The following is a 23,176-nucleotide window of genomic DNA, read 5'->3' on the forward strand; positions in this document are numbered from 1 at the left end:
AGCTTGGTTTTATTACATTCAGCCTGCCTGTCTTTCTTCCTCCTGGGAAACAGGAACCAATTCTCTCCCCCTTTACCCTTCCACAGCGGTTAAAGGAAGGAATAAAGCCCCAGCAGCTCCCCATCGCACAGAGTCCCCTCCCGTAAGGAGAGAGATGTGCAATGACTGGCTCTGGCTCAGGGTTGTCAGGTTTATAGAACTTTTGGTGGTGCCCAGAACAAGTCCTGCCCGCCCCCCACCCGCCTAAGGCTCTGGGAGGGAGTTTGGGTGCAGGAGGGGGTGCAAGCTCTGGGAGGGAGTTTGGGTGCTGGGTGTGGGCTCTGGGCTGGGGCAGGGATGCAGGACGGGGTGCGGGCTCTGGGAGGGAGTGTGGGTGCATGAGGTGCAAGCTCTGGGCTGGGGCAGTGGGTTGGGGGGCAGAGGGCAGACCCTGGGATGGAGTTTGTGTGCAGGCTCTGGGCTGGGCCTGGGACAGGGTGTTGGGGTGTGGGGGGGTGGGTGTTGGCAGGCTCTGGGAGGGAATTTGGGTGCATGAGGTGTGGGCTCTGGGCTGGGGCAGGGGGTTGGGGGGCGGACCCTGGGAGGGAGTTTGGGTGCAGGCTCTGGGCTGGGGCAAGGGGTTGGGGGGCAGGGGGAGGCGGTGGCGGGCTCTGGGAGGGAGTTTGGGTGTGGGTGGGGTGGGGGATCTGGCCTGGGGCAGAGGATTGGGGTGTGGCACTTATCTTGGGCAGCTCCTGAAAGTGACCTGCACCCCCATCTGGCATCAGCTCCTGGGTGGGGCGGGCAGGGGGGTCTCCGGGCACCACTACCCACAGACACCACCCCTGCCGCAGTTCCAATGGCAGCGTTGGTGCCCAGGGTGTGGGCAGCGTGTGAGAGACACCCCCCCGCAGGGGCTGCAGGGACATGCCAGACACTCCTGTGGCTGGTGCGGAGCGAGGATGGGCAGGAAGCCGCTTTCGCTCCGCTGCGCTGCTGGTAGTGACGGCGGGGGGCCCCCGGGCCCTTTTAAATCACCCAGGGCCAGCTCCTCAGGTGGCCCTGGGGACAGCCACACCAGCCGCTGCTGGAACGGCCCCGGGCAGCTGGCTCCGGGGACTGCCTAAGCGGCGGACAATGTGGCTGTCCCCAGGGACCAACTGAGCAGCGGTCCTGGGGGTGGAAGGTGCAGCCACAACTCAGTGGCTCCTGGCAGCTGTCCCAGGGCAGCCAGAGCTGCAGCGGGCCCCCAGGGATTCCCCCCAGCAATGGCCAGAGTGACAGTGGGCGCCTGGGGCTTCCCCCTCCCCAGCGGCACAGTGGGCCCCCCGGGGCTTTCCCCCCACAGCAGCTGTTGCTGGGGGCCCTCCACCTTCCCCCCCACCAAGATTCAAACAGGGGTAATTATGGTATAGGTTGGAGGTCATGATTTTTTGTTTCTTGCCCATGACCTATCCATGACTTTTACTAAAAATACCCAGGATTAAATCGTAGCCTTAACTATGATTCCAGTCACATAATTTCTTTTGCAGCAGGGTCTTTTTTCCTGGAAGAGCAGGGTGGCATTTCCTGGACAGAGGCAGCTTGATTCATATTCTGCAAGCCATCTGCAAGATTCAAACTTTATTCTTGGGGGAATTCAGTGCCAATGCACACGCGCAGAATTCATGTCCCCCACAAATTTCTTTGCTTCCCTGCAGAAAAATGACTTTCTGATGGCGAAGCAAAGGGAGGACACAAGAGTGGTCATGCACCGCTCCTGAACAGTTCTGGGGAGTCGTTTTGGGCAGAGAGGTGCAGCCTCACCACCGAGTCTGTGTCCCAGAAGGGGAGAGGGGGCTACAGGGTGCTATACCACCCTTGTGCATCCAGTAGCCTGTGCTCCTCACTGCCATGCTGGAGCCTCCACATTTATTTATTGACAAATTAAATGTTCTGAATTTTAAAATATTGTGTGCAGGGACATAAGCGCTGACTCCATGGGTGCTCAGGGGCTGGAGCACCCATGGGGAAAAATTAGTGGGTGCTCTGCACCCACCAGCAGCCAAGCTCCCCGCCTTGCCCCACCTTACCTCCGCCTCTGCCTCCTCCCCTGAGGGCACTGCATCCCCGCTCCTCTGCCTACCTCCCAGTGATTGCCACTGCCGAATAGCTGTAACAAGCTCTGGGAGGGAGCGGGGAGGAGCGGGAATGTGGTGCGCTCAGGAGAGGAGGCAGGGAAGAGGCGGGGCTGGGGCAGGGATTTGGGGAAGGAGTCGGAATAGGGGCGGGCAGGGGGTGGAGTTGGGGAAGGGGTTGGAATGAGAGTGGGAGGGGGCGGGGCAGGGGTGGAGTCAGGGCAGGGCTGCGAGCAGCGGGGGGTCGAGCATCCACCAGTGCCAGTAGAAGTCAGCGCCTATGCTCAGGGAACCTCTTTGGGTTGTCACTGCTTGGTTAACCACTCAGCCATCACACCGATGCATAGAGAGAGAGTGTCAAGCCCTACTGCGATGTGGGGATGGGGGACGGGGTCGGGTCATACACATTCAGATTGCATGCTCCCCCAGTTACAAACCGCTGCTGAGTTCCCATTTAGGACATTAGCCTTTGCTGACAAGTTTCAGAGTAACAGCCGTGTTAGTCTGTATTCGCAAAAAGAAAAGGAATACTTGTGGCACCTTAGAGACTAACCAATTTATTTGAGCATGAGCTTTCGTGAGCTACAGCTCACTTCATCGGATGCATACCGTGGAAACTGCAGCAGACATTATATACACACAGAGATCATGAAACAATACCTCCTCCCACCCCACTGTCCTGCTGGTAATAGCTTATCTAAAGTGATCATCAAGTTGGGCCATTTCCAGAACAAATCCAGGTTTTCTCACCCTCCATCCCCCCACACACAAACTCACTCTCCTGCTGGTAATAGCCCATCCAAAGTGACAACTCTCTTCACAATGTGTATGATAATCAAGGTGGGCCATGTCCAGCACAAATCCAGGTTTTCTCACCCCCCCCACCCCCATACACACACAAACTCACTCTCCTGCTGGTAATAGCTCATCCAAAGTGACCACTCTCCCTACAATGTGCATGGTAATCAAGGTGGGCCATTTCCAGCACAAATCCAGGCTTTCTCACTCCCCCCCCCCGCAACCTGAAGCAAATACTCACCAACAACCACATACCACACAATAGAACCACTAACCCAGGAACCTATCCTTGCAACAAAGCCCGTTGCCAACTGTGCCCACATATCTATTCAGGGGACACCATCACAGGGCCTAATAACATTAGCCACACTATCAGAGGCCCGTTCACCTGCACATCCACCAATGTGATATGTGCCAGCAATGCCCCTCTGCCATGTACATTGGTCAAACTGGACAGTCTCTACGTAAAAGAATAAATGGACACAAATCAGATGTCAAGAATTATAACATTCATAAACCAGTCGGAGAACACTTCAATCTCTCTGGTCACGCAATCACAGACATGAAGGTCGCTATCTTAAAACAAAAAAACTTCAAATCCAGACTCCAGCGAGAAACTGCTGAATTGGAATTCATTTGCAAATTGGATACTATTAATTTAGGCTTAAATAGAGACTGGGAGTGGCTAAGTCATTATGCAAGGTAGCCTATTTCCCCTTGTTTTTTCCTACCCCCCCCCAGACGTTCTGGTTAAACTTGGATTTAAACTTGGAGAGTGGTCAGTTTGGATGAGCTATTGCCAGCAGGAGAGTGAGTTTGTGTGTGTTTGTGTGTCCCCGGGAAAAAAAAGGGAGGGTGTGAGAAAGCCTGGATTTGTGCTGGAAATGACACACCTTGATTATCATGCATGTTGTAGGGAGAGTGTTTCAGAGTAACAGCCATGTTAGTCTGCATTTGCAAAAGGAAAAGGAGTACTTGTGGCACCTTAGAGACTAACCAATTTATTTGAGCATGAGCTTTCGTGAGCTACAGCTCACTTCATCGGATGAAGGGAGAGTGGTCACTTTGGATGAGCTATTACCAGCAGGAGTGTGAGTTTGTGTGTGTATGGGGGTGGGGGGGTGAGAAAACCTGGATTTGTGCTGGAAATGGCCCACCTTGATTATCATGCACATTGTAGGGAGAGTGGTCACTTTGGATAAGCTATTACCAGCAGGAGAGTGAGTTTGTGTGTGTGGTTTTTGGAGCGGGGTGAGGGGGTGAGAGAACCTGGATTTGTGCAGGAAATGGCCCACCTTGATTATCATACACATTGTGAAGAGAGTTGTCACTTTGGATGGGCTATTACCAGCAGGAGAGTGAGTTTGTGTGTGGGGGGATGGAGGGTGAGAAAACCTGGATTTGTGCTGGAAATGGCCCAACTTGATGATCACTTTAGATAAGCTATTACCAACAGGACAGTGGGGTGGGAGGAGGTATTGTTTCATGATCTCTGTGTATATATAATGTCTGCTGCAGTTTCCACGGTATGCATCCGATGAAGTGAGCTGTAGCTCACGAAAGCTCATGCTCAAATAAATTGATTAGTCTCTAAGGTGCCACAAGTACTCCTTTTGTTTTTGCTGACAAGGTTTCTCTGTGTTCTTTTTTTTATCTCACGCTGCTAGTTAGAAGGATCTGTATTGATTTTTTTTTCAAAAATATACACCCCCTAAACCTGCTTTTAGAAATCAGCATCATTTAGTCTCACCTTATTTTTGCCTGTTCCAGTACAAAAGAAGAGGCTTTTATGGTTTTCCTGACTCGGAGAATGAAAATGAACATGCGTCAGTCCGCACTGCTGTAGATCGTTATCGAGAGGAACCCGTCATTGGCATTGGCAGTGTAGACATCGCCTCAGACTCGGTGCTTGCCAGTGGGGAGTGTCGCCTCTAGAGATACCCAGGGCTGGTGTGGAATCGTCCCAGGCTCCTGGGTCGGGGCTCGAGCAGGTTCTGTGTGGTGTTGTTGAAAAGGAACCCCTAGATATTGAACCCGGGCCGTGTCGGTGCCGACTCCAACTGGCAGAAGGGTTGCAAAAAGAAGCAGGGGGGAGGGGAGGCGCACCAATGCATTTATGCAATTATTCAGTGAGGCAGGGGCCTGGCAGGAAGATAATACCTGTGCAAGTGTCTTTGGCAGAGAGGGGGATTTGTGAGGTCCTCGGCACTGGAGGTACAGGCCAGGGATGGGGCAGCAAATGGAGCGGGGCAGATTTGGGAGTTGGGAACCCCTCTCCCCAGTTATTTCAGGCTTTTTTCAGTGTCCCTCTCTCCCCTTTCCCTGTGTAACCCAAAAAGTTTCTCAAACTTTTTGAATTGGTGACTCCGTTCACAAAGCAAGGCACCCAGTGAGACCCCCCCGCCCCACTTATAAATTCAAAACACATTTTTTATATTTAACGTTATTTTAAATGCTTAATGTATACCCTAAAAAGAAAAGGAGGACTTGTGGCACCTTAGAGACTAACCAATTTATTTGAGCATGAGCTTTCGTGAGCTACAGCTCCCTTCATCGGATGCATGCTGTGGAAAATACAGAAGATGTTTTTATACACACAAACCATGAAAAAATGGGTGATTATCACTACAAAAGGTTTTCTCACCCCCCAGCCCACTCTCCTGCTGGTAATAGCTTATGTAAAGTGATCACTCTCCTTACAATGTGTATGATGATCAAGGTGGGCCATTTCCAGCACAAATCCAGGTTTTCTGGAGAGTGGTCACTTTAGATAAGCTATTACCAACAGGAGAGTGGGTTTGTTGGGGGCCCAGCTCAGCAGAGCCCGGGGCTGTCCGGGGGGTGGGCGGGGGGCGAGTCCCCAGCCCCGGCGGGCGCGGCACGGGCACAGGAAGGGGCTGGGGCCGCCGGGAGCGGTGGGTGCCGGGAGGAAGGAGGCAGGAGTTGGGGAGAACAAAGAGCCGAGGGCGCCGGGGCCCGCGGGGGCAGCTCCTGGGAGCCCGGGCGCTGCTGCTCCCCTGGGAGCCGGGGGCTGAGCGGCCGCTGCCGCTTCCCCAGCGGGCTCGGGGCGGGGGGCCCGGCCTTAGCCCCCGCGGGCCCGGCCGGGGGCGCCTCCTCCGGCGAGAGACCCCTGGGCGCTGCTGGCGGCGGCTGCTGAGCGGAGACTCCAGGTGAGAGAGACCCTGGGGCCGGGCGGGTCCCGGGCTCTGCGCAGCGCCCGGCCCCCACCCCGCGCCCTGGGTGTCCGGGGGCCCGGAGCTGCTGCCCTCGTCAAGGCCGGAAGGGAGCCTTCTCCCAGCCAGCCTGGCCGCTGCCCCAGCCCTCTGCTGTGCCCTGATCCCCCTGCTGCAGGAGAGTGCTGCCCTGGGGACAGTGTCAGGGGGAATCCCCGCCCAAGGGGCTCCTTTGGTCCTGGTCTTTTCCAGTGTTTAATTCACCCTCTGTTGCTGGGAGGGTTTGAAAATGTCTTGGTGGGTTTAGTCCTGGTTGGGGGTGGGGAGCTGGGAGTGGGGGACGGAGGACAGGAGCAAGGTCCGTGCTGCATTATGGGGGCTTTTTGATCATGCTTCCAGCCAGTAGCGTAGCGAAGGGGGGAGCAGGACAGCAGCCGCTCCCCCACCGAGCACAAGTGGCACCTTTAAAATTTCTTGGCACCTTTGGAATTTTTACCCACCTGGCAGCGCTCCGGGTCTTCGGTGGCGAGTCAGGCGGCGCTAGGGGTCTTCAGGGGCTCTTCGGCGTCGGGGTCCTTCCCTCGCTCTGGTCTTCGGCGGCATTTCAGTGGCGAGGGGGGCGTCCTTCTGTGCCTACTGTCACACCTACTAGCCAGAGGCTGGTGTGACATGGAAAGGGGGCACCCACCAGGGAGGTGTAGGGAAGATGCCCCAGCCACTCACATCCAGCTGCTGGAAGTGAGGAAGGTTTTGGGATTCCTACCATGGGGCTGTGCCTGGAGCCTACTGGGGCCTCCATTTCCTGTATCAGTCTGTGGCTAGTAGGTGCATATTGGAACTGCTGGCAGAGACAAGGGGCTCTCTCTTCGTCCCCTCACCCTGATGCCTCCTGGCTGCTCTCAGCAGTGTGGAGATAGGACTATGCTGACTGCCTCTCTCTCAGAGCTTCCATTTGATTGGCTCCTCTCCCCCAAGAATGGTGGGGCTGTGAGTGGGGCAACAGGTACTGAGTGTGGGACTCTTGCTCTTTCAGGGGCCGGTGACCTTCGAGGAGGTGGCTGTGTATTTCACCAGGGAAGAGTGGGCTCTGCTGGACCCCGCTCAGAGAGCCCTCTGCAGAGACATCATGCAGGAGAACTATGAGAATGTGACCTCGCTGGGTAAGAATTCCCGTCCCCTCCGTTCTTTGAGGGGGAAATGCAGAGTTAAGGTTCACGCCACCCCCACGATGCCACCTCTACTCTGCCCTATTTCAGCATCACCCCGACATGCCAATGACACACCCACTAGCCCTCTCCCCTCCCCTGTTACAGAACGCTCTGGGAACAGAGCAGTACAGCAGAAAGTCTAACAACTTCTCTTTGCTAAGATAATCATAGAATCATAGAATATCAGGGTTGGAAGGGAACACAGGAGGTCACCTAATCCAACCCCCTGCTCAAAGCAGGACCAATCCCCAACTAAATCATCCCAGCCAGGGCTTTGTCAAGCCTGACCTTAAAAACTTCTAAGGAAGGAGATTCCACCACCTCCCTAGGCAACGCATTCCAGTGCTTCACCACCCTCCTAGTGAAAAAGTTTTTCCTAATGTCCAACCTAAACCTCCCCCACTGCAACTTGAGACCATTACTCCTCGTTCTGTCATCTGCTACCACTGAGAACAGTCTAGATCCATCCTCTTTGGAACCCCCTTTCAGGTAGTTGAAAGCAGCTATCAAATCCTCCCTCATTCTTCTCTTCTGCAGACTAAACAATCCGAGTTCCCTCAGCCTCTCCTCATAAGTCATGTGTTCCAGTCCTCTAATCATTTTTGTTGCCCTCTGCTGGATGCTTTCCAATTTTTTCACATCCTTCTTGTAGCTTGGGGCCCAGAACTGGACACAGTACTGCAGATGAGGTCTCAACAATGTCAAATACAGGGGAACGATCACGCCTCTCGATCTGCTGGCAATGCCCCTACTTATACAAGCCAAAATGCTGTTAGCCTTCTTGGTAACAAGGGCACACTGTTGACTCATATCCACTCATATCCAGCTTCTCATCCACTGTAACTCCTAGGTCCTTTTCTGCAGAACTGCTGCCTAGCCATTCTTTCCCCAGCCTGTAGCAGTGCATGGGATTCTTCTGTCCTAAGTGCAGGACGCTGCACTTGTCCTTGTTGAACCTCCTCAGATTTCTTTTGGACCAATCCTCTAATTTGTCTAGGTCCCTCTGTATCCTATCCCTACCCTCCAGTGGTATCTACCTCTCCTCCCAGTTTAGTGTCATCTGCAAACTTGCTGAGGGTGCAGCCACTGCACCTTCCAGATCATTAATGCAGATATTGAACAAAACCGGCTCCAGGACCGACCCTTGGGGCACTCCACTTGATACCGGCTGCCAACTAGACATGGAGCCATTGATCACTACCCGTTGAGCCCGACAATCTAGCCAACTTTCTCTCCACCTTATAGTCCATTCATCCAGCCCATACTTTTTTAACTTGCTGGCAAGAATATTGTGGGAGACCGTGTCAAAAGCTTTGCTAAACTCAAGGAATAACACATCCACTGCTTTCCCCTCATCCACAGAGCCAGTTATCTTGTCATAGAAGGCAATTAGATTAGTCAGGCATGACTTGCCCTTGGTGAATCCATGCTGGCTGTTCCTGATCGCTTTCCTCTCCTCTAAGTGCTTCAGAATTGATTCCTTGAGGACCTGCTCCATGATTTTTCCAGGGACTGAGGTGAGGCTGACTGGCCTGTAGTTCCCCGGATCCTCCTCCTTCCCTTTTTTTAAGATGGGCACTACACTAGCCTTTTTCCAGTTTCAGCAGCTGTTACTGTACACGCTCAGTGTGAGCCACAGCGGGGTTTCCCGGGCTGAGGCCGGGGCTGCAGCAGCTGGAGGGGCAGAGCCGGGAGAACAAAGCCCAGAGCTTGGGGGCGGGGCAGCTCCTGGGGGCGGGGCCTGGCACAGACGGGGGGTGGGGCAGCTCCTGGCAGTGGGGCTCTGGCACAGACCAGACGCTGCTGCTGCCTCTGTGTGATCCGGGAGCCTGGGCTGGGCAGCTGCTGCTCCCCGGCGTCTGTGCTGGGGGGGCAGGGGGGGGCGCTGTCATTAACCCCTTCGTGCCCAGCCAGCGGGGGCTTTCTCCAGCTGTGACCAGCCCCCTGGGCAGCCCCAGGCTCTACCTGCACCAGGCCCTGGGCTGGAGCCCCCCGGTGAGTAGGAGACCCCAGATGGGGAAGTGTTGGGGATGGACAGGAAAGTGACTCTCTGCCCCAGGGAATCTGGGAGAAGCCTCGGAGCTGCCTCAGCCCCAGTGGAGCTACAGCCAGGATCTGCCCCCAGCACCACTGGGATTCACGGGGGACCAGAGACTGGGGCCTGGCAAGGTCCCCTGTGGTGTGGAGGGTGGTGGGTGTGTCCGGTAGGGAGGGGAGAAGCTGGAGTTCTGGGGGGGAAGGTCACTGGGATGCCAGGGAGGAAGAGGTTTGAACTGTCTCTGTGCAGCCAGGAAATTCCCGTGGTAGAAGTGGTGGGCGGGGGAAGGGGGGAGGTGACTTAATTGGATCCTGTCCCTGTTTGTGCCACAACTTCCCTGGACACTCAGTTACAGAAGTCGCAATTCTTCAACAAAAAAACTTCAAAAACAGGCTCCAGCGAGAAACTGCAGAACTGGAATTAATTTGCAAGCTGGAATTAGGCTTGAATAAAGACTGGGAGTGGATGAGTCATTACACAAACTAAAAACTATTTTCCCATGCTAATTTTCTCCCTACTGTTATTCACACCTTTTTGTCAACTGTCTGAAATGGGCCATCCTGATTATCACTACAAAAGTTTTTTTTCTCCTGCTGATAATACCTTAATTGATTACTCTCATTAGAGTTGGAACGGCAACCCTCTCCTGCTGGAGTGTGGCTGCCATTGTTTCAGTGTCAGATGGAATCGTCGAAAGTGATTCCTTTGGTTCTGCTTTTTTTTCTAGTATTGTGTTCAGACTTTGTCATGGGGCAGGGGGAGGGAAAAGGGAGTTTAAAAATGTCTCTGTGGGCTTAGCCTGGTAGGAGTGACCAGGTCTACAAGGTAATAAAGAGATCAAGCATTTTCCCAGCATGGCAGAATCTAGGGTGTCTGTCTGCAGGGAAAGGGCCTGGGGCAATCGTGATGTGAAATGAACTAAAGCCTGTTCTGAAACCCCCACAACTGCCCTTCTCACCCACACAGGCTGCAGAATGATGTCCATGTTTCCCCCAGCTCATCCCAGCCTCCCGTGGGACAGGGGAGAGAAATGGCTGCAAAGGAGCCAGTTCAGGTAGGGATTATCAGGGGGTTGCTGGTGGGTTCCTGCAGGAGGGAGAGGGACAGGAAATACACCGGAGGTGGGAAGGTTTGTACAGTCTGGTTTAGAGGTTGGAGTGGGGCAGGAAATGCACAGGGTGGAGAAAGGGAGGAGGACAGAGGGTGGCAAACCTGCCAGGGCTAGTTTAATAAGTGGCCTAGATTCTAGGAACAGACCCATGAGATTTGGAGGTGGAAATGCCCTCATTTGTGAAATAGAAAATAACCCACGTACATGGAGCTAGGAAAACTGATCAGACTCCCAGTGCTGGAGCCTGACCCGACTAACCAGTGGCTGCTGTGAGATATGAAGGGGGCACCCACCAGTCAGGTTTGGGGAGTTTCCTCTCCCTTTATATCCAGTTCCTCACAATGAGCAGGGTGTTCGGCTTCCTACCAAGGAGTTCTCCCTGGACCCTGCTAGGGACTCCATCTCCTTATCAGTCTGTGACTAGTAGGTGTGTGATGGATCTGCTAGGAGAGAGGAGGGACTCTCTCTTCGTCCCCTCACCCTGGTGTTTCCTGGATGCTCTGAGCAGGGTGGGGATGGGACTCTGTTGACTGGAATGCACCCAGAGCTCCCATTTGATTGGCTCCTCTCCCCCACGAATAGTGAGACTGTGAGTGGGGCAGCAGGTCCTGAGTGTTGGATTCTTGCTCTTTCAGGGGCTGGTGACCTTCGAGGAGGTGGCTGTGTATTTCACCAGGGAAGAGTGGGCTCTGCTGGACCCCACTCAGAGAGCCCTCTGCAGAGACGTCATGCAGGAGAACTATGAGAATGTGACCTCGCTGGGTAAGGGTTCCTGTCCCCTCGGTTCTTGGAAGGGGAACTGAAGAGATGAGGTTCACACCACCCCCACAATGCCACCTCTGCTCTGTCCTGTTTCAGCATCACCCCAACATGCCAGTGACACACATACGACCAGCGACCCTCCCCTGCTGCAGAACACTTTGGGAGCAGAGTACAGGAGCAGTTTCGCACAGTGTCAAATATCTCCTGTTTACACAAGTAGAACCAGGGGTTAGGTCCCGCATAACCAGCAGAAGATTCCTGCCCCTGGCCTTATCTCAAACCCTGAGCCTACTCCACCCAGACCAGAATGTGCTTGGGGTGTAAGAAGCAGGCTGCTGGAGTCAGAGCTGCTGGTCCAGGGTTACTTATCACACAGACACTCGGGGCGTCCTTGAATGCTGGCTGGGGGTATCCAGACAAGGGAGCTCCAGCTGCAGAACATTGAATCTCACCCAGGATTACAGATGACACAACTCCTCACTGATCTGGATTGCCCTGCAGCAAGCGAAAATTGCCTATGTTGGTAGTGACATTTCTTGAGACATGGAAAGTCTTGCTCCCCCATCTCCATGTGTAATAGCCATAATCTCTCTTCTCTGCAGGCTCCTTGGATTTTTGAGTCCCTCATTCCTGAAGTCACATGACCCTGATTCTTATTTTTCACATTCTGCTTTTCCAGACTATTTAGAGTCTGTTTCTCCTCAATTATAGCTTCTAATTTCCCAGTGTTCTCCATACCCAGGGATTTTTAGACCCTGCCTGGCGGGTCTGTGTTCTGGGAACTGGTTGGTGTCTGGAGTCCCCTGGCTGGAGGCTCTGGGAGCTGATCCTCACCACACTCCTTCTCACTTGTTAGCTGGTGATGGAATCCTGGCTCCAGGTACTGCCCGGCATTCCCCAGCCATGCCCATTCTCCGTGATAACTTTCTATTCACTTATCAATCACTGTGAGATGAAATCACAGATTTTACTTTTCTCCTCTCATGAATACTGCATTAACTTCCAGTTCTTCCAGTTCCAGGATGTGGAAAAAGCTAATGTACTCAATGCTTTTTTTGCCTCTGTTTTCACTAACAAGGTCAGCTCCCAGACTGCTGCGCTGGGCATCACAAAATGCGGAAGAGATGGCCAGCCCTCTGTGGAGATAGAGGCGGTTAGGGACTATTTAGAAAAGCTGGACGTGCACAAGTCCATGGGGCCGGACGAGTTGCATCTGAGAGTGCTGAAGGAATTGGCGGCTGTGATTGCAGAGCCACTGGCCATTATCTTTGAAAACTCGTGGCGAACCGGGGAAGTCCCGGATGACTGGAAAAAGGCTAATGTAGTGCCAATCTTTAAAAAAGGGAAGAAGGAGGATCCTGGGAACTACAGGCCAGTCAGCCTCACCTCAGTCCCTGGAAAAATCATGGAGCAGGTCCTCAAAGAATCAATCCTGAAGCACTTGCATGAGAGGAAAGTGATCAGGAACAGCCAGCATGGATTCACCAAGGGAAGGCCATGCCTGACTAATCTAATCGCCTTTTATGATGAGATTACTGGTTCTGTGGATGAAGGGAAAGCAGTGGATGTATTGTTTCTTGACTTTAGCAAAGCTTTTGACACGGTCTCCCATAGTATTCTTGTCAGCAAGTTAAGGAAGTATGGGCTGGATGAATGCACTATAAGGTGGGTAGAAAGCTGGCTAGATTGTCGGGCTCAACGGGTAGTGATCAATGGCTCCATGTCTAGTTGGCAGCCGGTATCAAGTGGAGTGCCCCAAGGGTCGGTCCTGGGGCCGGTTTTATTCAATATCTTCATAAATGATCTGGAGGACGGTGTGGATTGCACTCTCAGCAAATTTGCGGATGATACTAAACTGGGAGGAGTGGTAGATACGTTGGAGGGGAGGGATAGGATACAGAAGGACCTAGACCAATTGGAAGATTGGGCCAAAAGGAATCTGATGAGGTTCAATAAGGATAAGTGCAGGGTCCTGCACTTAGGACGGAAGAACCCAATGCACAGCTACAGACTAGGGACCGAATGGCTAGGCAGCAGTTCTGCGGAAAAGGACCTAGGGGTGACAGTGGACGAGAAGCTGGATATGAGTCAGCAGTGTGCCCTTGTTGCCAAGAAGGCCAATGGCATTTTGGGATGTATAAGTAGGGGCATAGCGAGCAGATCGAGGGACGTGATTGTTCCCCTCTATTTGACATTGGTGAGGCCTCATCTGGAGTACTGTGTCCAGTTTTGGGCCCCACACTTCAAGAAGGATGTGGATAAATTGGAGAGAGTCCAGCGAAGGGCAACAAAAATGATTAGGGGACTGGAACACATGAGTTATGAGGAGAGGCTGAGGGAGCTGGGATTGTTTAGCCTGCAGAAGAGAAGAATGAGGGGGGATTTGATAGCTGCTTTCAACTACCTGAAAGGGGGTTCCAAAGAGGATGGCTCTAGACTGTTCTCAATGGTAGCAGATGACAGAACGAGGAGTAATGGTCTCAAGTTGCAGTGGGGGAGGTTTAGGTTGGATATTAGGAAAAACTTTTTCACTAGGAGGGTGGTGAAACACTGGAATGTGTTGCCTAGGGAGGTGGTGGAATCTCCTTCCTTAGAAGTTTTTAAGGTCAGGCTTGACAAAGCCCTGGCTGGGATGATTTAATTGGGGATTGGTCCAGCTTTTGAGCAGGGGGTTGGACTAGATGACCTCCTGAGGTCCCTTCCAACCCTGATATTCTATGATTCCTCTTGGCTCCAGTTTTTAAAAGAGTGATGACTCGAGAAAGGTTTCACTTCCAGAAATGCTTTCTCTGCCTCAAGACATAATGCAATTACAAACAAAAAGGATTCTCTTTTCTCAATCACAGGTGGGTTTTTATTCAAAGAAAATCTGCAGAGAGAATCCTCAACATTAATGAAAAGTTGACATTAAGCATGTTGTAGCCAAAATGGCCAAAATATTACAATCTATAGTATATCTGGTTTTGCTGCAAAATGTTAAAACTCACCAATTTCAACAGGTTTCTATTGTTGTCGCCCAAGCACAACCAAATATAAAAACTTAATACGCTCAGTGTGTGTGTGCATAGACCTGCCTTTCAACTTCATTTTGGTTTCATTTTATACTATTTTTGTGTGTTATGTTATGTTAAAAAGACATGGTGGTTGTTAAAGCTTGTGCTTTCAAACAGTTAACAAAAGTTGAATTGCTATCACAGGGAAATTAAGAAACTAGTGTAAATATCTGGTTATGAACTCATTTGCTAAAACAGAGAACTCAGCAGGGGAGAGAAAATTCCCCTTCTGACAGAAGATTGTTGTGAGTACCTATTTTAGCAGTTAAGCCCTATATTCAGTATAAATACTTAGTAACGTTTAACCCATATGCCTAAGAGGCAGATATCTCTTTAAGAGACCCATTGGTGGGAGGTAGCAGTGAGCTGTGTCTGGGTCATCGTTGAACATAAGAACATAAGAATGGCCATACTGGGTCAGACCAAAGGTCCATCCAGCCCAGTATCCTGTCTACCAACAGTGGCCAAGGCCAGGTGCCCCAAAGGGAGTGAACCTAACAGGTAATGATCAAGTGATCTCTCTCCTGCCATCCGTCTCCACCCTCTGACAAACAGAGGCTGGCGACACCATTCTTTACCCATCCTGGCTAACAGCTATTAATGGACTTAACCTCCATGAATTTATCTAGTTTTCTTTTGAGCCCTGTTATAGTCCTAGCCTTCACAACCTCCTCAGGCAAAGAGTTCCACAGGTTGACTGTGCGCTGTGTGAAGAAGAACTTCCTTTTATTTGTTTTAAACCTGCTGCCCATTAATTTCATTCGGTGGCCCTGAGTTCCTATATTATGGGAACAAGTAAATAACTTTTCCATATTCACTTTCTCCACACCACTCATGATTTTATAGACCTCTATCATATCCCCCCTTAGTCTCCTCTTTTCCAAGCTGAAAACTCCTAGCCTCTTTAATCTCTCCTCATATGGGACCCATTCCAAACCTCTAATCATTTTAGTTGCTCTGCTCTGAACCTTTTCTAATGCCAGTATATCTTTTTTGAGGTGAGGAGACCACATCTGTATGCAGTATTCAAGATATGGCCATATCATGGATTTATATAAGGGCAATAAGATATTCTCTGTTTTATTCTCTATCCCTTTTTAAATGATTCCTATAATCCTGTTTGCTTTTTTTGACTGCTGGTGCACACTCCATGGATGTCTTCAGAGAACTATCCACGATGAATCCAAGATCTCTTTCCTGATTAGTTGTAGCTAAATTAGCCCCCATCATATTGTGTGTATAGTTGGGGTTATTTTTTCCAATGTGCATTACTTTACATTTATCCACATTAAATTTCATTTGCCATTTTGTTGCCCAATCACTTGTGAGATCTTTTGGAAGTTCTTCACAATCTGCTTTGGTCTTAACTATCTTGAGCAGTTTAGTGTTGTCTGCAAACTTTGCCACTTTACCACTTTCTCCAGATCATTTATGAATAAGTTGAATGGGATTGGTCCATTCTGAAAATTTACCATTTATTCCTACCCTTTGTTCCCTGTCTTTTAACCAGTTCTCAGTCCATGAAAGGATCTTCCCTCTCATCCCATGACAACTTAATTTACATAAGAGCCTTTGGTGAGGGACCTTGTCAAAGGCTTTCTGGAAATCTAAATACACTATGTCCACTGGATCCCCCTTGTCCACATGTTTGTTGCCCCCTCAAAGAACTCTAAGAGATCAGTAAGACATGATTTCCCTTTACAGAAACCATGTTGACTTTTGCCCAACAATTTATATTCTTCTATGTGTCTGACAATTTTATTCTTTACGATTGTTTCAATGAATTTGCCCGGTACTGACGTTAGACTTACCGGTCTGTAATTGCCGGGATCACCTCTAGAGCCCTTTTTAAATATTGGCATTACATTAGCTATCTTCCATCACTGGGTACAGAAGCTGATTTAAAGGACAGGTTACAAACCATAGTTAATCGTTCCACAATTTCACATTTGAGTTCTTTCAGAACTCTTGGGTGAATGCCATCTGGTCCCAGTGACTTGTTACTGTTAAGTTTCTCAATTAATTCCAAAACCTCCTCTAACGACACTTCAATCTGTGACAATTCCTCAGATTTGTCACCTACAAAGGACGGCTCAGGTTTGGGAATCTCCCTGACATCCTCAGCCATGAAGACTGAAGCAAAGAATTCATTTAGTTTCTCCGCCATGACTGTATCGTCTTTAAGTGCTCCTTTTGTATCTCGATCGTCCAGGGGCCCCACAGGTTGTTTAGCAGGCTTCCTGCTTCTGATGTACTTTAAAAACATTTTGTTATTACCTTCTGAGGTTTTGACTAGCTGTTTTTCAAACTCCTTTTTGGCTTTTCTTATTACACTTTTACACTTCATTTGGCAGTATTTGTGCTCCTTTCTATTTACCTCACTAGGATCTGACTTCCACTTTTTAAAAGATGCATTTTTATCTCTCACTAATTCTTCAACAAAAAGACTTCAAAAACAGACTCCAACGAGAGACTGCTGAATTGGAATTAATTTGCAAATTGGATACAATTAACTTAGGCTTGAATAGAGACTGGGAGTGGTTGAGTCATTACACAAAGTAAAACTATTTCCCCTTATTTATTCCCCCTCCCCCCACTGTTCCTCAGACATTCTTGTTAACTGCTGGAAATGGCCCACCTTGATTATCACTACAAAAGGTTTTCTCCCGCCGCCCCCACTCCCCTGCTGGTAATAGCTCATCTTAAGTGATCACTCTCCTTACAGTGTGCATGATAAACACCCATTTTTTCATGTTCTGTGTGTATATAAATCTCCCCACTGTATTTTCCACTGAATGCATCTGATGAAGTGAGCTGTAGCTCACGAAAGCTTACGTTCAAATAAATTGGTTAGTCTCTAAGGTGCCACAAGTATAGAATCATAGAATCATAGAATATCAGGGTTGGAAGGGACCCCAGAAGGTCATCTAGTCCAACCCCCTGCTCGAAGCAGGACCAATTCCCAGTTAAATCTTCCCAGCCAGGGCTTTGTCAAGCCTGACCTTAAAAACCTCTAAGGAAGGAGATTCTACCACCTCCCTAGGTAACGCATTCCAGTGTTTCACCACCCTCTTAGTGAAAAAGTTTTTCCTAATATCCAATCTAAACCTCCCCCACTGCAACTTGAGACCATTACTCCTCGTTCTGTCATCTGCTACCATTGAGAACAGTCTAGAGCCATCCTCTTTGGAACCCCCTTTCAGGTAGTTGAAAGCAGCTATCAAATCCCCCCTCATTCTTCTCTTCTGCAGGCTAAACAATCCCAGCTCCCTCAGCCTCTCCTCATAAGTCATGTGTTCCAGACCCCTAATCATTTTTGTTGCCCTTCGCTGGACTCTCTCCAATTTATCCACATCCTTCTTGTAGTGTGGGGCCCAAAACTGGACACAGTACTCCAGATGAGGCCTCACCAATGTCGAATAGAGAGGAACGATCACGTCCCTCGATCTGCTCGCTATGCCCCTACTTATACATCCCAGAAAAGTACTCCTTTTCTTTTTGCGAATACAGACTAACACGGCTGCTCCTCTGAAACCTGCTTCTTTTACATGGTTGTTAAGCCACGGTGGCTCTTTTTTAGTTCTTTTACTGGTTTTTTTTTAATTTGGGGTATACATTTAAGTTGAGCCTCTATTATGGTGTCTTTGAAAAGTGTCCATGCAGCTTGCAGGGATTTCACTCTCATCACTGTGCCTTTTACTTCCTGTTTAACTAACCTCCTCATTTTTGCATAGTTCCCCTTTCTGAAATTAAATGCCACAGCATTGGGCTGCTGAGGTGTTCTTCCCACCACAGGAATGTTAAATGTTATTATATTGTGGTCACTATTTCCAAGCGGTCCTGTTATAGTTCCCTCTTGGACCAGATCCTGCGCCCCACTCGGGACTAAATTGAAAATTGTCTCTCCCCTTGTGGGTTCTTGTACCAGCCGCTCCAAGAAGCCGTCATTTAAAGTATCGAGAAATTTTGTCTCTGCGTTTTGTCCTGTGCCCAGTCAACATGGGGATAATTGAAATCCCCCACTATTATTGAGTTCTTCATTTTGGTAGCCGCTCTAATCGCCCTTAGCATTTCATCGTCACTATCACTGACCTGGTCAGGGGGTCGGTAATAGATCCCTACTGTTATATTCTTATTAGAGCCTGGAACTAGTATCCATAGAGATTCCATGGAACGTGTGGAGTCATTTAAGATTTTTACTTCATTTGATTCTACATTTTCTTTTACATATAGTGCCACTCCCATGGATTGTCCTCACTCCACCAGGTTTCTGTGATGTCTGTTATATCAATATCCTCCTTTAACACGAGGCACTCTAGTTCACCCATCTTATTATTTAGACTTCTAACATTTGTGTACAAGCACTTTAAAAACTTGTCACTGTTTATTTGTCTGCCCTTTTCTGATGTGTCAGATTCTTTTTTATGTGAATGTTTCTCGTCTGATCCGGCCCATACTTTATCCTCTTCCATCCTCTCCTCCTGACTAAAATCTAGAGATTCTCTATCACTAGACTCTCCTCTAAGAGAAGTCTCTGTCCGATCCACATGCTCCTCTGCAGCCATCGGCTTCCCCCATCTCTCAGTTTAAAAACTGCTTTGCAACCTGTTTAATGTGAAGTGCCAGCAGCCTGGATCCACTCTGGTTTAGGTGGAGCCCATCCTTACTGTATAGGCTCCCTGTAACCGGACGCAGACTCACCAGCGCCCCCTCCTGCTGGTCATCATGGGGAATTAGCGTTCCAGCCTCTGGAGCGCCCTCTTCAGGCTGGTGTCTCGCCACCCTGGTCCCTGTGTCCTTCCTGGACTCCGGTGCCCTTGTCTTGGGTGCTGCCCCCTGGCAGTACCCCCACAGTTCTGGGTCTCCCCCTCCCAGGGGAACCCCCCACCCACTATCCCTACCTCGCCTCAGTCCGAGGCTCCTGCCTGTCACCAGCCAGCCCCCGCACCCTGGGGCAGACTGCAGTATGAGCCATTCATCACACGCAAGGTTGGGTTTGGACCTGCTGCCTCTGCCTACCCGTGGCTGCCCCTGAAACCCCCGTACCTAACAGACCTTACCAGGCCCGCAGCCTGGGGCTTTCCTGGGCTGGAGCTCCCAGGCTCCCTTGGCCTTCCCCAAGCCCTGCTCCAAACTAGGTCCTGGGTTAAGCCCCTGCAGCCAGACCCTTCTCTCTCTCAGGGGGGAGAGGAGAAAGGGAGAGAGAGAGAGAGAGACTCTCCCTAGGCATCTGGCTCACAGCCTTTATAGAGCCAGCTGGGCCCTGATTGGAGCATGGCCCCGAGCTGAGGCTGCTTCCCCAATCAGCCCCGCTGCCTTCCTTCTACAACAGCCCTCTCTCAGGGCTGTTCTAAACCCCCCTGGGCCCGAGTGGGTGGTCACCCCGCTACACTCCACCTATCCCAAAAGTTTTCCCAGTTCCTAATAAATCTAAACCCCGCCTCTCTACACCGTCGTCTCTGAGACTCTGAAGCTCTGTCTGCCAACTTAGCCCTGGAACTGGAAGCGTTTCTGAGAACACCTCCATAGAGGTCCTGGATTTCAGTCTCTTTCCTAGCAGCCTAAATTTGGCCTCCAGGACGTCTCTCCTCCCCTTCCCTATGTCACTGGTACCTACATGTACCACGACCACCGGCTCCTCCCCAGCACTACACATAAGTCTATCTAGATGCCTCACGAGATCCGCAACCTTTGCACCAGGCAGGCAAGTCACCATGAGGTTCTCCTGGTTATCACAAACCCAGCTCTCTGTGTTTCCAGTGGTCGAATCGCCCATCACTAACACCTGCCTTTCCCTAATGACTGGAGCCCCCTCCTCCAGAGAGGTAACCTCAGTGCCAGAGGATACCCCTGCATCAGTGGGGAGATGGAGCCGGTTCGCACCAGTTCGCGCAAACCGGAGGTTACATTTTGAAGCAGTTTTAAATTCAGTTGTTAACCCACTTCCCTGCAGGGGGTGCTGAGGCTTTGATGGGCTCCGGCCGGGAAGTGATGTAATTCCTCCACCAGCCACCGGGGGCGCTGCGCTGCGGGAGCCATGAGGGCTGCCCCCGGCCCTGGGCACCCCTGGCCCTGGGGCTCCCGCTCCTGCCTGGTGGGTCCCCGGCTGCTCTGCTGGGCCGGGGCCTCTCCGAGCCACTCTCTCCGTGAGCACCCACCACCCTTGCCGCAGCCAGCCCCCGTCTCCAGCCACCCCCGCACCCCCTGCCTGCAGCCAGCCCCTGCACCCCGTGCCCTGCCTCCAGCCACCCCCGCACCCCCTGCCTGCAGCCAGGCCCTGCACCCCCTGCCCCGTCTCCAGCCACCCCCGCACCCCCTGCCTCCAGCCAGCCACTCCCGCACCCCCTGCCCTTCCTCCAGCCACCCCCGCACCCACTGCCCCCAGCCAGCCCCTGCATCCCCTGCCCTGCCTCCAGCCACCCCCGCACTCCCTGCCTGCAGCCAGCCCCTTCCTCCAGCCACCCCCACACCCCCTGCCTACATCCAGCCCCTTCCTCCAGCCACCCCCACACCCCCTGCCTGCAGCCAGCCCCTGCACCCCCTGCCCTGCCTCCAGCCACCTCCGCACCCCCTGCCCTGCTTGCAACCAGCCCCTGCACCCCCTGCCCTGCCTCCAGCCACCCCCGCACCCCCTGCCTGCAGCCACCCCCACACCCCCTGCCCTTCCTCCAGCCACCCCTGCACCCCCTGCCCTGCCTCCAGCCAGCCCTGCACCCCCTGCCTGCAGCCAGCCCCCGTCTCCACCAACCCCGCACCCCCTGCCTGCAGCCAACCCTGCACCCCCTGCCCTGCCTCCAGCCACCCCTGCACCCCCTGCCTGCAGTGAGCCCCCGTCTCCACCAACCCCGCACCCCCTGCCTACATCCAGCCCCTTCCTCCAGCCACCCCCACACCCCCTGCCTCCAGCCACCTCCGCACCCCCTGCCCTGCTTGCAGCCAGCCCCTGCACCCCCTGCCCTGCCTCCAGCCACCCCCGCACCCCCTGCCTGCAGCCACCCCCACACCCCCTGCCCTGCCTCCAGCCACCCCTGCACCCCCTGCCTGCAGCCAGCCCCTGCACCCCATGCCCTGCCTCCAGCCACCCCTGCACCCCCTGCCTGCAGTGAGCCCCCATCTCCACCAACCCCGCACCCCCTGCCTACATCCAGCCCCTTCCTCCAGCCACCCCCACACCCCCTGCCTCCAGCCACCTCCGCACCCCCTGCCTGCAGCCACCCCCACACCCCCTGCCTGCAGCCAGCCCCTGCACCCCCTGCCCTGCCTCCAGCCACCCCTGCACCCCCTGCCTGCAGTGAGCCCCCGTCTCCACCAACCCCGCACCCCCTGCCTACATCCAGCCCCTTCCTCCAGCCACCCCCACACCCCCTGCCTCCAGCCACCTCCGCACCCCCTGCCCTGCTTGCAGCCAGCCCCTGCACCCCCTGCCCTGCCTCCAGCCACCCCCGCACCCCCTGCCTGCAGCCACCCCCACACCCCCTGCCCTGCCTCCAGCCACCCCCGCACCCCCTGCCTGCAGCCAGCCCCTGCACCCCCTGCCCTGCCTCCAGCCACCCCTGCACCCCCTGCCTGCAGTGAGCCCCCATCTCCACCAACCCCGCACCCCCTGCCTACATCCAGCCCCTTCCTCCAGCCACCCCCACACCCCCTGCCTCCAGCCACCTCCGCACCCCCTGCCCTGCCTGCAGCCACCCCCACACCCCCTGCCCTTCCTCCAGCCACCCCCGCACCCCCTGCCTGCACCCAGCCTCTGCTGCACCGCTGCCCTGCCTCCAGCCACCCCTACCTCCGGCCACCCCCGTACCCCCTACCCTGCCCGCAGCCACCCCCTGCTGCACCCCCTGCCCTGCCTCCAGCCACCCCTGCACCCACTGCCCTTCTTCCAGCCACCCTCGCACCCCCTGCCCCCAGCCAGCCCCTGCACCCGCTGCCCTGCCTCCAGCCACCCCCACACCCCCTGCCTACATCCAGCCCCTTCCTCCAGCCACCCCCACACCCCCTGCCTGCAGCCAGCCCCTGCACCCCCTGCCCTGCCTCCAGCCACCCCCGCACCTCCTGCCCTTCCTCCAGCCACCCCCGCACCTCCTGCCCTTCCTCCAGCCACCCCTGCACCCCCTGCCCTGCCTCCAGCCACCCCTGCACCCCCTGCCTGCAGCCAGCCCCTGTCTCCATCAACCCCGCACCCCCTGCCTGCAGCCAACCCTGCACCCCCTGCTCTGCCTCCAGCCACCCCCGCACCCCCTGCCCGCAGCCACGCCCGCACCCCCTGCCCTGCCTCCAGCCACCCCCGCACCCCCTGCCTGCACCCAGCCACTCCCGCACCCCCTGCCCGCAGCCACGCCCGCACCCCCTGCCCTGCCTCCAGCCACCCCCGCACCCCCTGCCTGCAGCCAGCCACTCCCGCACCCCCTGCCTGCAGCCAGCCCCTGCACCCCCTGCCCTGCCTCCAGCCACCCCTGCATCCACAGGGCAGGTAATCATGGATGCTCCACTGAGCGCAATAAACAGGACAGCTCTGTGACAGTGCCCCCCATAAGGCATTATGGAAATATGTTTATGAATGTGTATATATGACATAACTGGAATATGTTTTATGCTACATATGCCATGTAACATATCTCTGTAGAGGTTATGATCTACTGAATGTATTAATCCTATTTGTATGCATGTATCATTTTTGTATTCAAAGTTATGAGTATTGGCTGCATACTTGTTTGATTCTGAGTAGGTTTTAGTGAAGCAGTTGATCAGCTTCCTGAGAAAAAAACTATTCTCAGTAAGTGCCCAATCAAGAAGCCCTTAAGCCAACAATGAACTTGGAGATGCCAATCCACATCTGGGCTTTCCCAGGAATGTGGCTTGGCTGGTAAGGAACTCAGTCATGCATGGACATGTGACTTGCCCAGGTGACTCCAAAACTCCATTTTGTAGTGGGACTTT

The 23,176-nt window shown here is 53.0% G+C and overlaps 1 protein-coding gene across 1 annotated transcript in view; it reads left to right on the forward strand.

Annotated features, from left to right (window-relative positions):
- The window catches only part of LOC311514005 (uncharacterized protein), a 33,628-nt gene extending 21,190 nt beyond the window's left edge, over positions 1 to 12,438 (forward strand). The window contains exons 4-6 of the mRNA XM_084616261.1: positions 7,101 to 7,227; positions 10,280 to 10,367; positions 11,060 to 12,438. Of these exons, the coding sequence (XP_084472387.1) occupies positions 7,101 to 7,227; positions 10,280 to 10,367; positions 11,060 to 11,069 (225 nt within the window). The 3' untranslated portion in view covers positions 11,070 to 12,438. The remainder of the gene's footprint in view (positions 1 to 7,100; positions 7,228 to 10,279; positions 10,368 to 11,059) is intronic.
- The last annotated feature ends 10,738 nt before the right edge of the window (positions 12,439 to 23,176 follow it).

The sequence above is a fragment of the Lepidochelys olivacea genome, assembly GCF_965140295.1.
Source record: "Lepidochelys olivacea isolate rLepOli2 genome assembly, chromosome: 28".
Lineage (NCBI taxonomy): Eukaryota > Metazoa > Chordata > Testudines > Cheloniidae > Lepidochelys > Lepidochelys olivacea.